This window comes from Danio aesculapii, chromosome 24, assembly GCF_903798145.1.
Source record: "Danio aesculapii chromosome 24, fDanAes4.1, whole genome shotgun sequence".
In the NCBI taxonomy this organism is placed as follows: Eukaryota; Metazoa; Chordata; class Actinopteri; order Cypriniformes; family Danionidae; genus Danio; species Danio aesculapii.
Window position 1 is genome coordinate 26,590,437 of NC_079458.1, and position 16,425 is coordinate 26,606,861.

At 34.9% G+C, this 16,425-nt stretch overlaps 1 protein-coding gene across 2 annotated transcripts in view; it reads left to right on the forward strand.

The window, feature by feature from the left end:
- The window catches only part of tmem108 (transmembrane protein 108), a 138,868-nt gene that overhangs the window by 91,956 nt on the left and 30,487 nt on the right, over positions 1-16,425 (forward strand). For both annotated transcript variants that reach the window (XM_056450866.1, XM_056450865.1), the window contains exon 2: positions 9,404-9,487. In XM_056450866.1, the coding sequence (XP_056306841.1) occupies positions 9,448-9,487 (40 nt within the window). In that variant the 5' untranslated portion in view covers positions 9,404-9,447. The remainder of the gene's footprint in view (positions 1-9,403; positions 9,488-16,425) is intronic.

Sequence of the window (16,425 nt, forward strand, 5' to 3'; positions counted from 1 at the left end):
CGATGCATGCTGAACAACACTTAACTGACATCGCAACAAATACATGAGTTCCAGCTCCAACCTGAAAAACACGTCAAAGTTATGCCAATTTGAACACTGTTAAATTCATCAATTTATAATTTATCATTCATTATTCACTGAAAAACAAACTTAAAGCGATGTCTTTCCACCAGACCATTACAATTGGTGTGATGTGGTCTCCTCTGTTTTTTTTAAATGACTAAACTGTTAGCCAGCACTCACTTTTGGGAATTTACACCTACCTAAATTTATATAATAACAGTTCTTGACCCCAGTACGCTACAAACAAAAAAATAGGGATCATTAGAAAAGAAGACACTTTAAGCTTCTTCAGAAATATTCAATAATTTTCTCCTCATCGCTTCAAACAATCTCTCAAACCCCCTTTAGCAGAGTAAAAGCCGCTCTGCTGTTAGCTTGAACTGTTAGCATAAAGCTATGCAGGGCTGCAGGTGTCGCATCACATACTGTAATGATTGACAGATCGGTGAACCAGTGACAGCGCACAGAGTGCAATAAAACAACAACGTGTCCAATAGATGAATAAACATCACCATATGTCAAAAAAATCATCCAGCCACTGGCTAAATTCTCCATCAGTCAAACTAGGAAGTACAAACTACTGGCTAAAAGTGGCTCACAGATACAGTGTGCATATGCAGAACATCAAAACACTCGACTGTTTTGTTTAGATTTTGACTTTTTATTCAGTTTGTGGTCTCATTTTATCTGTAACACTGTAAGCTATGACATCAACTTGCTTTTTAGTACAAGGGCGCCGTTTTCACATGTAAGTAACACTAAAGCTAAGCAGGGCTGCGCTCAGCCTGTGGTCTGTGTGGGTCCTATGGCCCCAGTTTAGTGAAGAGGACTTTATACTGTTCAATGAGCGCTGTCTTTCGAATGAGACATTAAACCGATGTCCCGGCTCTCTGTGGTCATTAAAAAAAAAACAGAGAGTCCTTCAAAAAAGAATAGGGGTTTAATTGCCACATCTCTGACAAATTTGTCCACTGACCTCTGTCTAATCGAAAATTCTGTTTCGATTTTGGCTTCTAACGATTATGAAAAAGCATTAATTGAGATATTCCATCATATACCGCCCCCTGTCCAGTTGTACACATTTGTTGCTCTGCAAAGCTCAGTTTCACGTGAACATTACTAAAAGCATGTACTGTAATGTAACTTTTGCAGCACGGGATGCGCATCATTAATTGATGTACATTCGAATCATTCATTTTTTAATAAGCACAAATGAGACAGCATGCTGTTGTGTGTGCACTGAAAAAAATTATTAAAAGATAATTCCTTGGATTTACTAAGTTAAGTGGTTGTAAACAATTTATTTGGGCTGAATTTAAACAAACAAATTAAGTTGAACATTACTAAATTTAATTTGTTTGATTACATTCAACGCATTTAAATTACAACAATTTTGCAGGCATCATTTTTTTCAGTGTGTGCACGTTCAGCCTCAGAGACAAGCAGAGCACACACATCTAAGAGTTGACGAGTTGAGAATCAAAATACATGCGAAAGACAAACCATTAAACAGAACCGAACTGCTCTTAAAGTGACAGCGCACAATATTCCTGCTGCCGACTGTTTTTATCATTAATCAAACAACCAAAGGAAAAAAATCACTTATTGCTCTTGACTGAAGGACTTTTGTAGCTATAATTAAAGTTTTTTTTCTTATCGTGATTATGATTTTTCCCAAAATCGAGCAGCCCTAGTGTGTGATGTACGGTTTGGTGAAATATGGCTGTCGTCACGTCATCCAGGTGGATGCTGCACACTGGTGGTGAATGAGGAGATTCCCCCCAATAATGTGTAAAGCGCTCTGAGTGTCTATGGGATGTTGTTCTTAAACAAAAAATATTCATAAACACTGACATGTGCAAAAACAGCGCACCAGTGCGTCCACGTCCTGATGCTGGCCAAGAGAGCTACATCTTTACGGTTAATATTATAGTTACCCTGCTAGGTGTAAACAGGCCTTTACCCTGAAGCAAACATGCCGATTTCAGCAGCAATGGGAGACTAAATGTGAAATAGAGACAGACATAAAGTCAGAAGTCTTCTTGTTCCTGTCGGCAGTGGCCTGAGGGGGATCCATTGACAGCTTTATTTCACCACACAATCTTAGACGCCCTTGGCTCATCTCAAAGCCCATGTCCTTCTAGAAAGACAATTTAGAGGTGCTGTCTCAAAACTGACCCAGGACGTCGGCAAACTGTCATGATTATCGCAAAATCAAACACTGCCTTGGGAAAGGAGGGGCTGTTTTTTCAGCCTGTTTACCCAAAGGCTCAAAACACACGTGGCCAATATCTCCGTGTCAAGTTTGATTCTCTCTGTATTGTTCTCACAGTTGTCCCCGTGACGAGATTTGAATATAATTTTGTGTTATGGTTGCCATGGTGACTGAAGCAGGGTCTCTGCGTGTGCCAGTTGCCATGCAGTGGTTTGTTAGGGAAAAAAGTATAAACGGCACCACATGTGCAATCTAAAAATTGCACAGAGCTACATGTTGGCTAGGTTACCCCTTATACCAGACCCACATGTTCATTTTGTGGCCTTTCGATTAGTCTTGCACTCTACTCCACTCTACTGACCTTGTCTCTAATAATGCATGTATGTCTCTTGCCCTCTTGGCGCAGGTGGGCATGACTCACAAAATGGGCTTACTTTGACATAAACTCACACACACACATGCTTCTATTTACTGGAAATGTGTGCCATGAATCAGAGATGTTCTGCCAGGTGCAGTGATGACGTTTAAGCGAATACACAAAAAAGCTGTGTGGGTTTATTGATTGGGACATCATGATCTGTATTGATTGAGAAGTCAGAAAGCTCAGCGGCTGGATTTTCTCGTCTGGCTATGTTGAACAGTAATGAGAACAAGATAATGGAAAACATTTACAAGTGTCTGTTGCACAGGCTGCAAATATAATGAACTGAATGAAAGTGTGTTAAATATTCATTAGGCAATTGTCAAAATCAGGTTTTATAAAGGATACTAACTCACCCCATGTTATGAATTGATTTGAGAAGTGAAACAGTTTGAAATGGGAAATAATTAGCAGTGTGTGGAAGGCAATCAGGGCCAGAAAGTCTGTTTGAACATGTTAGGGCAGCTGTGTAAACATGATGACACAAACAATTTTTACTGTTCAAGTGACAATTTTTATGAAAAAAAATAAAATGATGTTTGCATACTTTTTCCAACCCCGGCTCATTCTGAAAATGTACGGCTATATAAGTTTCTGGAGAGCGCAAAATATGTCACAGGAGCTACTTTTTTTGCAGTTTTGCACTGCACACTTTTTAAGATCTCCATTCGCCATTCACGCCTGTTGTTCTCATGTAAATCCACCAGAGGCCGCTGTCAATTGACTAACTAACTTACTGAATCACTAACTAACTGACCCACCCTCCTCCTTCCTTAAACCCAACTAATAGTGTTTTCAAAAGCACCAATTGACCCACCCACCTACTTCCCTAAAACCAACCAAAAGTTTTAAAAAGCAATCCAGAAAAAAAAAAGAATTCACCTGGTTTTTACCACATTTTTAGATTTTACCACATTCTCACCCTGTTATTTACTTATTTTATTTTTTGGCTTCTGTTTTGTCTTACCTGCTTTCTGGAAGCGTTCTTCGCCAGACTCAAATGCCATCATCATGGTCAACTCCTCTCTAAGCACAAAAAGAAATGGTGTCATACCGCCCCGTAGCATTTGTTTTAAAAACAAAATGCAGCCATATGTACTTTTGGCTACATAATTCACAATCTCTAGAAATGTATATAGGGCTACGAGCCAATGTTGATGTTTTTTCACAGTAAAGGGCCATTTGCACAGCACTATGTTGATGTCAAATAAAGCATTTGCAACTTGCCACTGTAAACAAAAGCTTGCAATGCTCTTCTGCAAGTTCTTCTGATTGCTCCACTTTTTTGGAACTGACATTGATGAGTGGTGCTTATGTGTGAGGTGCTGCAAAAGAAACAAAATGTGAACGTAACGAACATTCCATAAATATTTACAACAATGGAACAACAATGGAAAAGTAGCATATTGGTAAAAAAACAAAAACAACAAAAAAACACGTGCTGTGCTAACGGTCCCTAACAGTATGATATTCATCAAGAGTAAAAACACCAAATGTTCTATTCAGTTCTGAAAAATTCTGCCTTTTTGTTGACGTTAGAAAAGATCAATGTGCTGTGCTTTTTTATGTTGCTAGGCAACCATTTTGTCAACATCTTGGCACTGGACTTTGGTTTCGATTTCTGCAGGTGACTTGTTGAATATTTGATTTGTTGACAATGAGGTGCTCAGAATGCATTAGTAGTGCACAAAACATCCGCTGCCAATAGAAAAAAAATTGAAACGCAATTCTCATTGCAACAACAAACAAAAAAAAAAACATGTTTTGTGTTATGTGCCTTAAAGTGTTCCAATTTACAATTACATCGCATATGCGGATATAGTTTAAAATGAAGAAAAGTTTTAAAGGTTGTGTTTGTTGATGCATTAACCCTCTCTAATTTAACATGTTGTGTTTTCTCTTGAGACTTCACCTTCCAAATGTCTATGTTTATGTAACCATCTTTTGCATTGACAATCATTTATTGAATAACTGCCGTCATGGTCTGTTAAAAGTACACAGTCTCTCTTCATTCATTCATTCATTCATTCATTCATTCATTCATTTATTTAATTAATTAACGGGGCCTGAACCAGAGAACTTCTTGCTGTGAGGCGACAGTGCTAACCACTGAGCCACTGTGCCACCTTCAGTAATCATTTTAAAGCATATTAACATAAGTACTCTTAAATGATAAAATGCTATTTATTTGTCTAAAGAGCGAACTATCATTGCTAGCAAAAGGAATGGCTAGTTTACCAGTACTGAGATTTGTGCACTTAAATACTGCACAAAAGGTCTCTTAGTGAATGTAGCCTTTAGCTCTGATGTGCTTTGTTTAGAGGCATTATAGGCATCTTTCAAAGCACCTCGAGTCTGTTTGATCTTTTTATGCAGATGTGTTGAAGGAGAGCTGCTTTTATTTATCTGCCTGCTTTGTGATATACATTTATATTTACCCAGACGAACTCCTGCAGTACAAAATCAGTACTGACAGCATAAAAAGCATTGATCTTAAGCTATTTAGATGCATTTTGGTTCCGCCGGAAAAATGGCTCGATATGATCCATCGCTTACGAAAGACAGTCATCTCTTAATGAAAAGATTACGCAAAGGAATCAATGCTGTGCTCAGAGTATTGCGGTCAATGTGGTTGTGCAGGCGAGACATTTAGATTAGCATGTGACTCAGACTTCCTCTCACCCAAGGGGGCTCAAATCTCATTTCACATACTTTATCGACTCAATACGTCTTGTGCGGTGGGATGCAGTTCAGACATAGTACCCCAGAGACAAGATGAGAGACTGACAATTTTGACACCTTGACAATCACACATACAAACACACACACACGCATTTATAGACACTTATCTCTTGAGAGAAAATGTGTCCGTGTCCATTTGCATTTAGCAGAGTGACAGTTTATCAGGACTGTGAAAGTGTCGGCTAATGTCAAATGCCTGAACACAAGGGAATAACGTTGGAATTTTAACCATATGCCATGTTGAATGTGAAATTTGAATGCCGTTTATAATTTCAGAGCTTAACCATTTATGTATTAAAGCCAAGCTGTGTCATTTATGAAACTGCTCCTGTCACCCTTTTCAATTTTCGCTACAATGTTGTAGCAGTGGCTTAAATCCTAACATTTGGTGTGTACATTGAGTAAAGGCTTGGTTAGGTGAATTTTCAGTGTTTTTTCTGTTTTAAGTTACATTTCATATTTGTGACTATGCATAGCATTAGAAATGTGAGTATGTCATCATGCTATCATTGATTGTTTAGTCCAGTATGCACTGTAAAAAATAAATCTGTAAAATTTACGGTAAAAAAAACGGCAGCTGGGGTTGCCAGTACTTTACCGTTAAAAATGCAGTACAAACCGCAAAAGTAATTTTTCATTTTCACGATAAACTACTGTATTTTATTAATTTATAGAGGTAATATGTCTGTATTTTGAATTACCAACATCTAAACTCATTTTGTTATACAGTTAGACACGTTAACACAGCCATATGCAGGTGATGATGAGTAAGTACATAATGAACCAATACTCATCACAATCAACTTTTCACACAAGCAGTAAAGTGTATCAGTGTATAGAAGGTGCTCAGTGCCATTCACACAGCTACCTAACACCAGTATGGTAACACGCAAAAAATTATGAAATAAACATTGTTTATCAACATTAGATGTAACATAAATCTCTAATGTACATAACTGATGGGGAAACAACTAAAAAGATCCATAATAACAAAAAGCATAAAAAGTGATGTGCCATGCAGGGAATTCTGGGAAAGTCAATTTATAGTTATTTGCCGTATATATTAAGGATTTGTACTGTAGCATTTTTACATTTTTTTTACCGTTGAAATCACAGCCAATTTTTGTCACCAATTTTCTGATCCAAACTTTTTGTTTAGTGGTAAAAATAGCATTGAAATCTCACTTATGATTGTCTGTAAGTATAAAAACTGAGGACAATACATAATGTGCATTTGTTTTTTTAATTATAACAGTGTATGTATATGTATATATAGACTAGGGGTACCCAATTTTTTTTCATATGAAGGGCCAAAAACCAAATATCATTGAGAGCCGTGGGGGCCGAAGGTAAATATACCAAACTATATTACATTAAAGTTGCCATGGGTAATTTGCTGATTTATTTAATAATATTTCAAAATAATAAAAAAAAACATTGCTTTAAATTGTAATAACTAATGCAGTATAACTTTTTTAAATGATAACTTAATGCAATAAAAACATAAGCAAGCACATTTCTAACACAGTGGAGTTCAGTGCTAAATACACTAGTCAAGCAGAATCTGCCTTTGCCTTGATTTGCTCATCAAAGTCTCTGCTTTGTCGGGTGAAAGTATGTTCATTTAAACAAAATCGAATTAATTTACACCATTTAATTTCATTTCAGTTAACTTTTAACAATAAAACAAACAAATGGTTACATTTAAATTTGAATAAACAATATCAAAACATCCCCATCATTCTCCCTCTCTTCTTAGATGGGATGGCGGGCCAAATCAAAGATTAACATAGGCCAACGTTGGCCTGCGGGCCCTAGTTTGGGCATCACTGACATAGACATATGGTTATATAGATGTGGCTACTGAGAATGCGCGAGTGAATGAACGTGACTACACACAGTGCTGCATTTTTAATTTACGATTTAAGATATTTAATCCTTCTAATAAATCTCTACATTTCAAATTTCATTTTTACATTTTACCACATCATATAAAAACATAAACATTTGTTTAAGGATATAGAACACTTTTTTGTGCAGTTTTTCCCAATCCGTTTGTAAAGCAGCACTGTGCAGGACTGGATGACAGAAAAGAAGGTAGTTTCTGATAGTTTGACTCACTCAAAAAATGCTCTGTTTGCATGATTTGATTAATATCATCATATCCAAATACTTTATAAATAATATTTCACAACTCCTCCGTTGTTTATTTTTCAGTTAGGCTTTTGTAACATGAAAGTTTAAAATAGCTTAAAACTGTTTCATTTATTTGTATATGCCTAAATTGTTATAGCTCTTGTTTGTTTTATTTTGGTTTATTTATTTAATGTGATTTTATTATATCCAATATTTGTAATTCGTTAAATGATTTCAATATAGCTTAGGCTATTTTATCTAGATCTAATATGACACTATTGTGTTGAGCCCACAAAAATGGACACATAATTTGGAAAGTTTCATGTCTTTCTGTTGGATTCATATTTTGTATTATCTCCAAAATAATGAAAGAAAGAAACCCAGTCACTCGCAGCATCGACGGAGGTGTGAATCCAGCAATCTTTCGCCTGGTCTCTCACACACAAATACATGCATCTAAATGCACACGTTTCTTGCACAAAAACCATTTAAACTTGACAAAAACTCTCGACAACTGAAAGTTACTTGCTGCTGTGCACTGAAAAAAAATATTCAAGGATGATTCCTTGGATTTACTCAATTTTTTTACGTTAAGTGGTTGTAAACAATTTATTTGGGCTGAATTTAAACAAACAAATTAAATTGAACATTATTAAATTGAATTTGTTTGTTTAAACTCGACACGAATAAATTGTGTGCAACAGTTTTGTATGCAACACTTTTTTCAGTGTGTCTTTAATATGTTGTAAAGATTATTATGTGTTATTAAAACATCAAGGAGGGTGCAGCAAAGAAATATCACTTATACATTAAAACTACTTAATACTCAACTACTCAATACTAATTGAAAAGGGAAACATAGGGGAGATCTTAAATAGGGGATATCTTGAGCAAAAAAAAAAAAAAAAAGATCTTAAACTGACCAGTAGCTATGTTTTTTCTTTCCCTTATATTTATATATAACAAAAATGGTAATTGGGACCTTAGGCTGCACTGGCCTGACAATGGAAAAGCGGTTGTAAAGCACAAAAGTGGGTTTTTTAATGAAAAGGCAGTCATAGATGGTGACTGCGCGTGAAGAAGCGCACGTTCTTAGTAGCCACATCTGTATATTTGTACATATTTGTATATTTGTATTTGTTTTATTTGTTGTGATGATGTATATTTATATATATATATATATATATATATATATATATATATATATATATATATATATATATATATATATATATAAGCATAGCCTATTCAGCAATATCCAAAACCACTAGAGTAGTTAAAAATTTTGTGGACTTATATACATTGATTATACCAGATGTTTCGAAGAATGTTCAAATGCAGAGAAATAAAGTATTTTTACTAGTAACATGGACATTATTAGCATGATGATACACCCTCAATTTCTGATTTGGTCTTATAAAAAACTTAATATGTTGTGCATTTCATATTGATGGCGTTCAATTTTGCTACTTTGTACTTTGAATACTTCAGCTGATCCCCATTCAGTCCTATACATGTTATAAAGACAACAAATTCCACGATTCCACAAAATATGCCCTTTTTTGTTGTGAATATGCACCCTCTAGTGGTAAAAATGACACAATGTGCCTTTAAACAAATAGGCAAATATTGGTTGTAAACTTAAAGCATTGGTCTAGCAAATGTTAGTGGGTTGAGTGGTTGCCTGGCATGTAATAATCACAGCCCTATTTAATTAGAGATACTATTATACTAAGTATATTAAGTTCTTTGAGTTCATTAAAAGTTCAGGAATCCAATGGCATAATCAGATTATGATTAACTCACATTTATCCTTTGTCCCATAGAGAACCATGAGCACTGTGGAGGAGGAGCCGGACCACATGATACCATGAAGAGAAGCCTGCAGGTCCTGCCCCACCAGCTGCTGAGTGAGTCTCACATTAATCAAACCTTTTAATACTCATAAGCCATTTATTGCTTTTTAAGCTCCATTTAGTTATGGTGGCCAACAATGGACACTAATGTCCCAGAAGCTCCTTGAAATCCGTTAATGGTATACGCAATGAAGAGTTCTAAAGATCTCAAATTAAAAATCAAATTATTCTGGATATAGATTGATATTCGGTTACAAATCGTTTAAGGTACAATTCTTGCTATTAGCAAACTATGACTTTTTGCCTTAGAAACTCTTAATTTACTGTTTATTAATAATTACTACGGTAGTAGTTGGGTTTAGGTATTGAGTAGGGTTAAGGATGTAGAATAAGACTCATGCAAAATGTGCACAAATGAACAGGCAATATCTTAATAATAGTTAAGTAATAAGTCACTAGTTATTAGTGAGAAACGGTCTTTAAACTAAAGTATTGGCCTAATATGTAATAAAAATTATGTAATTAGATTACGAATCTGTAGTACTTGAAATTATATTATACATGCTCATAATTACATTTTTAGCAATTATTTAATTAAAATGATTAAAACAAAGTCAATTATTCAGGATTTACTTATTCTCTCAACCCAAGTTTCTTTCTAAAAAAGTAATTGTATTGCTTTAATAATTTTTAAGTAATTTTATTATTTTTATATCTATTTTTTGTGCTTATTGTATTGTTCTGCTTGTTCACAATATATTCAAAATAATTTATTCCCAATCTAGCACAAATATTCATTGTGAATATTTAAAAATAATTATATGAAAGGAGCACAGTCAAAAACAATTACAATTTTCTAAAATTACTGTGTGCTGTATACAAATTAAGGGGCATATTAACATACCACCACTAGTAAGTCAGCCGGGCACAAGAAAGAAAACCTTAGAACAATAATAAGTTGGTGAATGTTGTTATTTTGTGTACTGTAAACATATGAAGGAAACCAACAGAAATAAGATACAAACATTTAGAAAGTGGTAAAAAGGATTCATTGCAGTATTTGATTTTAAAAACAAGTGTGCATTTGGGTGTGCATAAATCAATTTATTATGAAATGTTCATATTCAGTAAACCAGTGAGACCATATGGCATTCACTACAACCGTCTTAAAAATAGTTGATTTGATATTGTTTACATTCATTTGCAAAGTGGATGCAATTAAAAAAATGGTCCCTGAACAACGTGCTGGTCCTTGTGAAACAAATCAAAGTGAATCTGCAATAATCATGTTGCATACAGTATATATTCTGCTGACAAAATCACTGTGGATACGCATATGCACATGGAAGGCAATAAGGGACAGAAACCTAAATATGTAACATTTAATTATCAACATGAACAGTTATGGGCAGTGGGTGGCGTAGTGGGTAGCGATGTCGCCACACAGCAAGAAGGTCACTGGTTTGAGCCTTGGCCGGGTCAGCTGGCATTTCTGTGTGGAGCTAAATTGTCCGTAGTGAATGAGAGTGTATGGGTGTTTCCCAATGATGGGTTGCAGCTGGTAGGGCATCTGCTGCATAAAACATATGTTTCATTTTGCTGTGGTAACCCCTGATTAATGAAGGGACAAAGCCAAAAATAAATTGAATGAATGAATGAACAGTTATGACTTGTCAACAAGTCAAAAAGCACAATGCCCAATAAAATTGCTGCATATTTGATTCATTGGCATGTTGGCATATGAGTATACAATCATCAGCTGAGATGTTTTTTCCTGAAGAACTTAATGCAAATATCAGATATTGTATTGCCTTACATACAAGCTGTATAGAGTGTCCATACATTTTGAAGAAACACATCTACTCTAAAGCATTTTGCTTCTATAGCCAAAAATACATTGTATGGGTCAAAGATATTGATGTTTCTTTAATGCCAAAAATCATGGATATATTTTGTAAATGTCCTACTGTACATATATCAAAATATTTTTTAGCTATGCTAAGAGCTTAATTTGCACAACTAAATTTAGTTTTTTGGCACTGTTAGATTCCAGAATTTCCAAAATATGACATATCCTATTGAATCATGGAAAGCTTATTTATTCACATGTCAGGTAATGTATAAATCTCAGTTGAATTGATACTTATGAATGGTTTTGTGGTCCAGGGTCACAATTTTTTGTTTATATTATTTTGTTTATATTGCACCCAGTGGTGTAGTCCTTAAAAAAAGGTGGTGTACTATTACCCACCCAATCCAAATTTTAAAAGTAGGCAAATATGTATGTATGTGTATGTATATATATATATATATATATATATATATATATATATATATATATATATATATATATATATATATATATATATATATATATATATATATATATATATATTTAGTATATATATGTATGTGTATGTATATATATATTTAGTCTGCTAAATGACTAAATATATATATACATACACATACATATATATACTAAACATCAGTTACCTGTAACTATTGACTTCCAAACAAAAAAAAAAACAAATACTATGGAAGTCAATGGTTACAGGTTTCCAGCTTTCTTCGAAATATCTTCTTTTGTGTTCAACAGTGAATGAGTACATTTTTTATTTATTTATTTATTTTTTTATCTAGAAAACAAAAGCAAAGCACACTTCTTCAAAAACCCAAATACTAGCCTATACTCAAGTACATTTTTATCCATGTATTAAATAAAACTGCCACTTTTTAAATTCATAATAGCATAAATATAAACATTAAAAACTTTAATTTACATATTTCACTATCATAATATAAGTCATAATAGGAAATAATTTTTAATACGAGACAACACATGATGTTTGACTGATGTCACTCAGATATTCAGTTAAAATGAGTACATTCATTAAGTGGTTCTGTCACTGTGTTTAATCCTGTGCATGAATGTATGATATAGTTAATGCACATGTACTGTGTTTTATTTTCATTGTTAATTGTGAAATAAACAGCTACATGTCTGTTAAGAATCCATTTTCACTGGAGATAACATCTGTGCTGATGAGGGGAGCGCCGAAGAAACAAGTGTTTCTATAGCAAAGAACAGCAAATATGCATACCTTGTGCTCGCGGTCTCTACAGCGGTGTTTGCTGACTAAATGAAAAACAAGTTGAAAACAGAGGAGCGGAATTCTGCTGTCGTTTTATATCAAATTTAAAGGGGACTGAGGTGATCATTTAGTAGTGTACAGTTCATAAGGTAATCACAGAAGTTTTATGGGGGCTGAATGGAAATATAGGATGGCTAAAGCAATGCCCATGCTGTTTTATAATTTTACTTGAATGTTTCAATGATACATCATTCAGCTGATTTGTTGTGATCTTCGAAAAACTCACAAAATGTTCTCACATCTGCTGCTGCGGTCGTCAGGGGGCGGGGAATGGCACAAGTTAAACAAAAACGCACCAACTGCAACAAATTAAGATGCGAGTTAAAAAAGCATTTGGCATACCGATAAAGGAGACGCGAATACACATAAATTAGGGACGTTTAATCACCAAAACAAGTGAGTATACCGAGGGTATGATCCTCAGAAGTCGTAATACCCAAACAGCTTGTGGAAAAAAGTAGGCATACTGAGTATACGTGAGTATAGCAAGAACTACACCATTGATTGCACCTATTTTATCCCTTTTTACCAGATGTTAGATAAGCATTTGCTGTCTCCAGAATGTGTCTGTAAAGTTTCAGCTCAAAATGCCCATCAGATAATTTATTATAGCCTTCAGATTCTGCCCATTTTGGTGTCTGATTTCAGTGTAGCTGTTTTTGTAGCCTGTGGCTTAAAATCCAAATGAGCTGCTTCTCCCCACCGACCTTTCCCACGTGCATGATTTGGACGTAGTATCTGTGTCGTCACCCATAGGGTGCTGAAGAGGGCAAATGAAGCTACAAGTTGGTGTGGCCAGCCGTCGCCATTTTTTTGCACGTCATCGCACCGACAGGGGCTGCCCAAACAAGCACAAAACGGCGCAGCGTCAGTGCCATAGCATTTGCTATTTACATGGCGGACTTTGTTAGCGGAAAAACTGAACACTTCACTAGAGAGAAAACTCTTGTGGATAGGGAAACGTGTTGTACGCACAGATATCCATTAGCCTATACATAATTAATTTTTGTTTGTTAAGCGCAAAGATTTGCTTCAAAACTATTTCTAAATTCAGTTTTAAATTCCAAATACACAGTTATATCCAAATACACATGCTGTGCCCCATATGGTCTAAACCCTGACAGGTGGGCAAATCTAAGCTTGTTTTTAATAAGACAAATATAAAGATGCATATAATGAATAATACTGCTAATAATGATAACATTATACAAAAGCAAATTGTTATGAATAAACTGAAAAAGCCCCCCGAGATGAAGAAGGCATGAAAGTATGGTTTTTATATTTATGTAAGCTAGAAAATAATAATTTTTGTAATATTTTAATCCTTTAATTTTTTTTTATAAAATAGTCCAGCTTTGATCTGGTCTATTGAACCATCTATTTAAGTTCCTCAAAATAGCAACACGCCAGCAATGCGCCTCAACACATCTCCTTTTTTAGATCAGAACGCCTATGGGCGCACATATGAGCGCAAATACATTGCTATTTAAACAGCGTGGCGCAAAACGTCAAAACGACTCTTGGGCCGAGCTGAAACTTGCTAACAACAATTGCGCTGCGCTGCGCCGCATTGCGCCGGGTGTATGATAGGGCCCTTAACTGTCACTCAAGTGGCCATGCCCATAATTATGCAGACTGAATATAACTTAAAAAAAATGTAACAGATGAGAAAAATTCACCCCTCTCACAGTTGTCATGAAGGGTGATATTAGATATATGAACTAAAAAACATCTTTTATACCAAGCTGTAAAGATGTTTTTATCGGCTGTAAAATTGGCCAATTTAGCATTTCAGTCAGGGAACACGTGGAGTTGCTGGAGCCAGCCCCCAAAGGCGAGTCGATGAATTGCAGTTTCAGTTACTTCCGTATTGGCTTCACGAGGGAGAGCAGGAGGTTGCCACTTGGTTACAGCAGATAAACAGAGTGATAGAGACAGACACGGATGAATCTGAAATACAGCTCATTAGTCGAAAATACCAAGTAGGTTTATTTCATGTATTTGTGGTTTCATGTAAAGTTTCTTCAAGTCTTTCTGAAATGAGGAGTCTCACACAAATGCCATTTGCAGTACACACATATTAATGTTTACTGATACCATGCGGCTGTGGTGATTATAGCGGTTAAGAATTGCAGAGCACATAGTCTTTTTTACAAACATGAAAACATCTCTAAAAATGAAAGTTGAAACAGATATTTTAAAGAAAAAATGTTCTGTGGACATGTATATACATGTTATTATAGAAACGTGGCACCTGTCAATCAATTCGGTGGGTGGAGAAACTGCACTTCTATGTCACGTTGTGGTGGGCCACAAAATCACAGCGATTTGGGTCCTATTTTAACGCCAGGAATTTAAAAAAAGATATTTATTGTGTTTATATCACTCCAATATGACAGTGGACACACTATACGTACTGTACTGTACATACAGTTCTTTACAATCAGCTTACAAAAGTTGATTTTCATCATAGGTGCCCTTTAAATATTTTAATTATTCTTTTTATTTATTTTTTTTTATAATTAAATCACTTTCTATACAAAAAAACAACAAATATGCTTTATTAATAAGTTGCTTAACTAAGCAAACCTTGCCAATTAAAGTAGTTTAAATGTCTTCTGTAGACATCAGAAGAGCATTATTGTTATTTTGGCTCTTTATTCAGAACACTCGCAGAATATTAGTATTTGCAACACGTGCTTGATATCAGTCTGGCTGAGATCCAACATGAAAGTGTGAAATGCATCTTGAACATAAGGTCAGACAGAGAAGTCTTCCTCTGCTGTAGAACAACTTTAAACAGAGATTTCATCATCACGGCAAATTCTGTTAGACTCCATGCTCACAGAAATCCAACATGAATGTTAACGAAACCTCTGACACCAGTCAATAAAATCCTATGAAAAGTACTTTTCAGACTCAGGTGGATTGTAGTCGTTCATTCAAACAGATCTCAATGGAATTTGTCTGGGATTTTTCTTTTTTCTTTTTCAGCGCTTTGAGAGATTGAGGTCAGTTTTTGATTTGAATGTTAGTGTTTGTCAGCTGAGCCCTGTCTGACCTGAGCTATATAGGGACACTGAAGACCACTGCTGTTCTGGCGTCTCTAGAAATTGGTCCAAATATACTGTGTGAAATCACATCATAATCACATTCACACATAAAGCATAAATACTATTCAACTAAATCCATGTTTATTTATTTAGCGCTTTTACAATGTTGATTGTGTCAAAGCAGCTTAACATAGAAGTTCCAGTAAATTGAAACTGAATCAGTCCAGTTTTCATAGTTGAAGTTCAGTTCAGTGTGGTTAAATTTTACTTCTGGATGTCCAAACACTGAAGAGCAAATCCATCAATGCACTGCTCCACAGTCCCAAACCAAGCAAGTCAGTGGCCAAGTAATAGCCACTTATATTTTTTTATATAGTAGCACAGACATCTAAATGTAAATACTACTGTTTGTGCATCTAAAATTATGTTTTGTAATTTAGAAATTAAGGGAGATATTAGCAATTTGGGTAACTTTCTATGAAGCTCATGTGTATTGTGCTTAAAAGGTTTTCTTTAATGCATTATAGAATGTGCATAGTGTCTTAAACAAGTTGTATCATCTTATGAATAATCGTAACAGTTACAAGAATAAACATTTAAATGCATTTAATGCAATAGGGCATGTGTCAATATTTTTGTTATATATTCAAATGCATTAAATACAATTAGATCCACATTCATTTGTGTGTGTGTATGTATGTTATATTTAACTTAGATATAGTTACAATAAAATGCATAGAACTGTAGTACCATGACTCTTTCCTAAACGTGTGTGTATATTTCA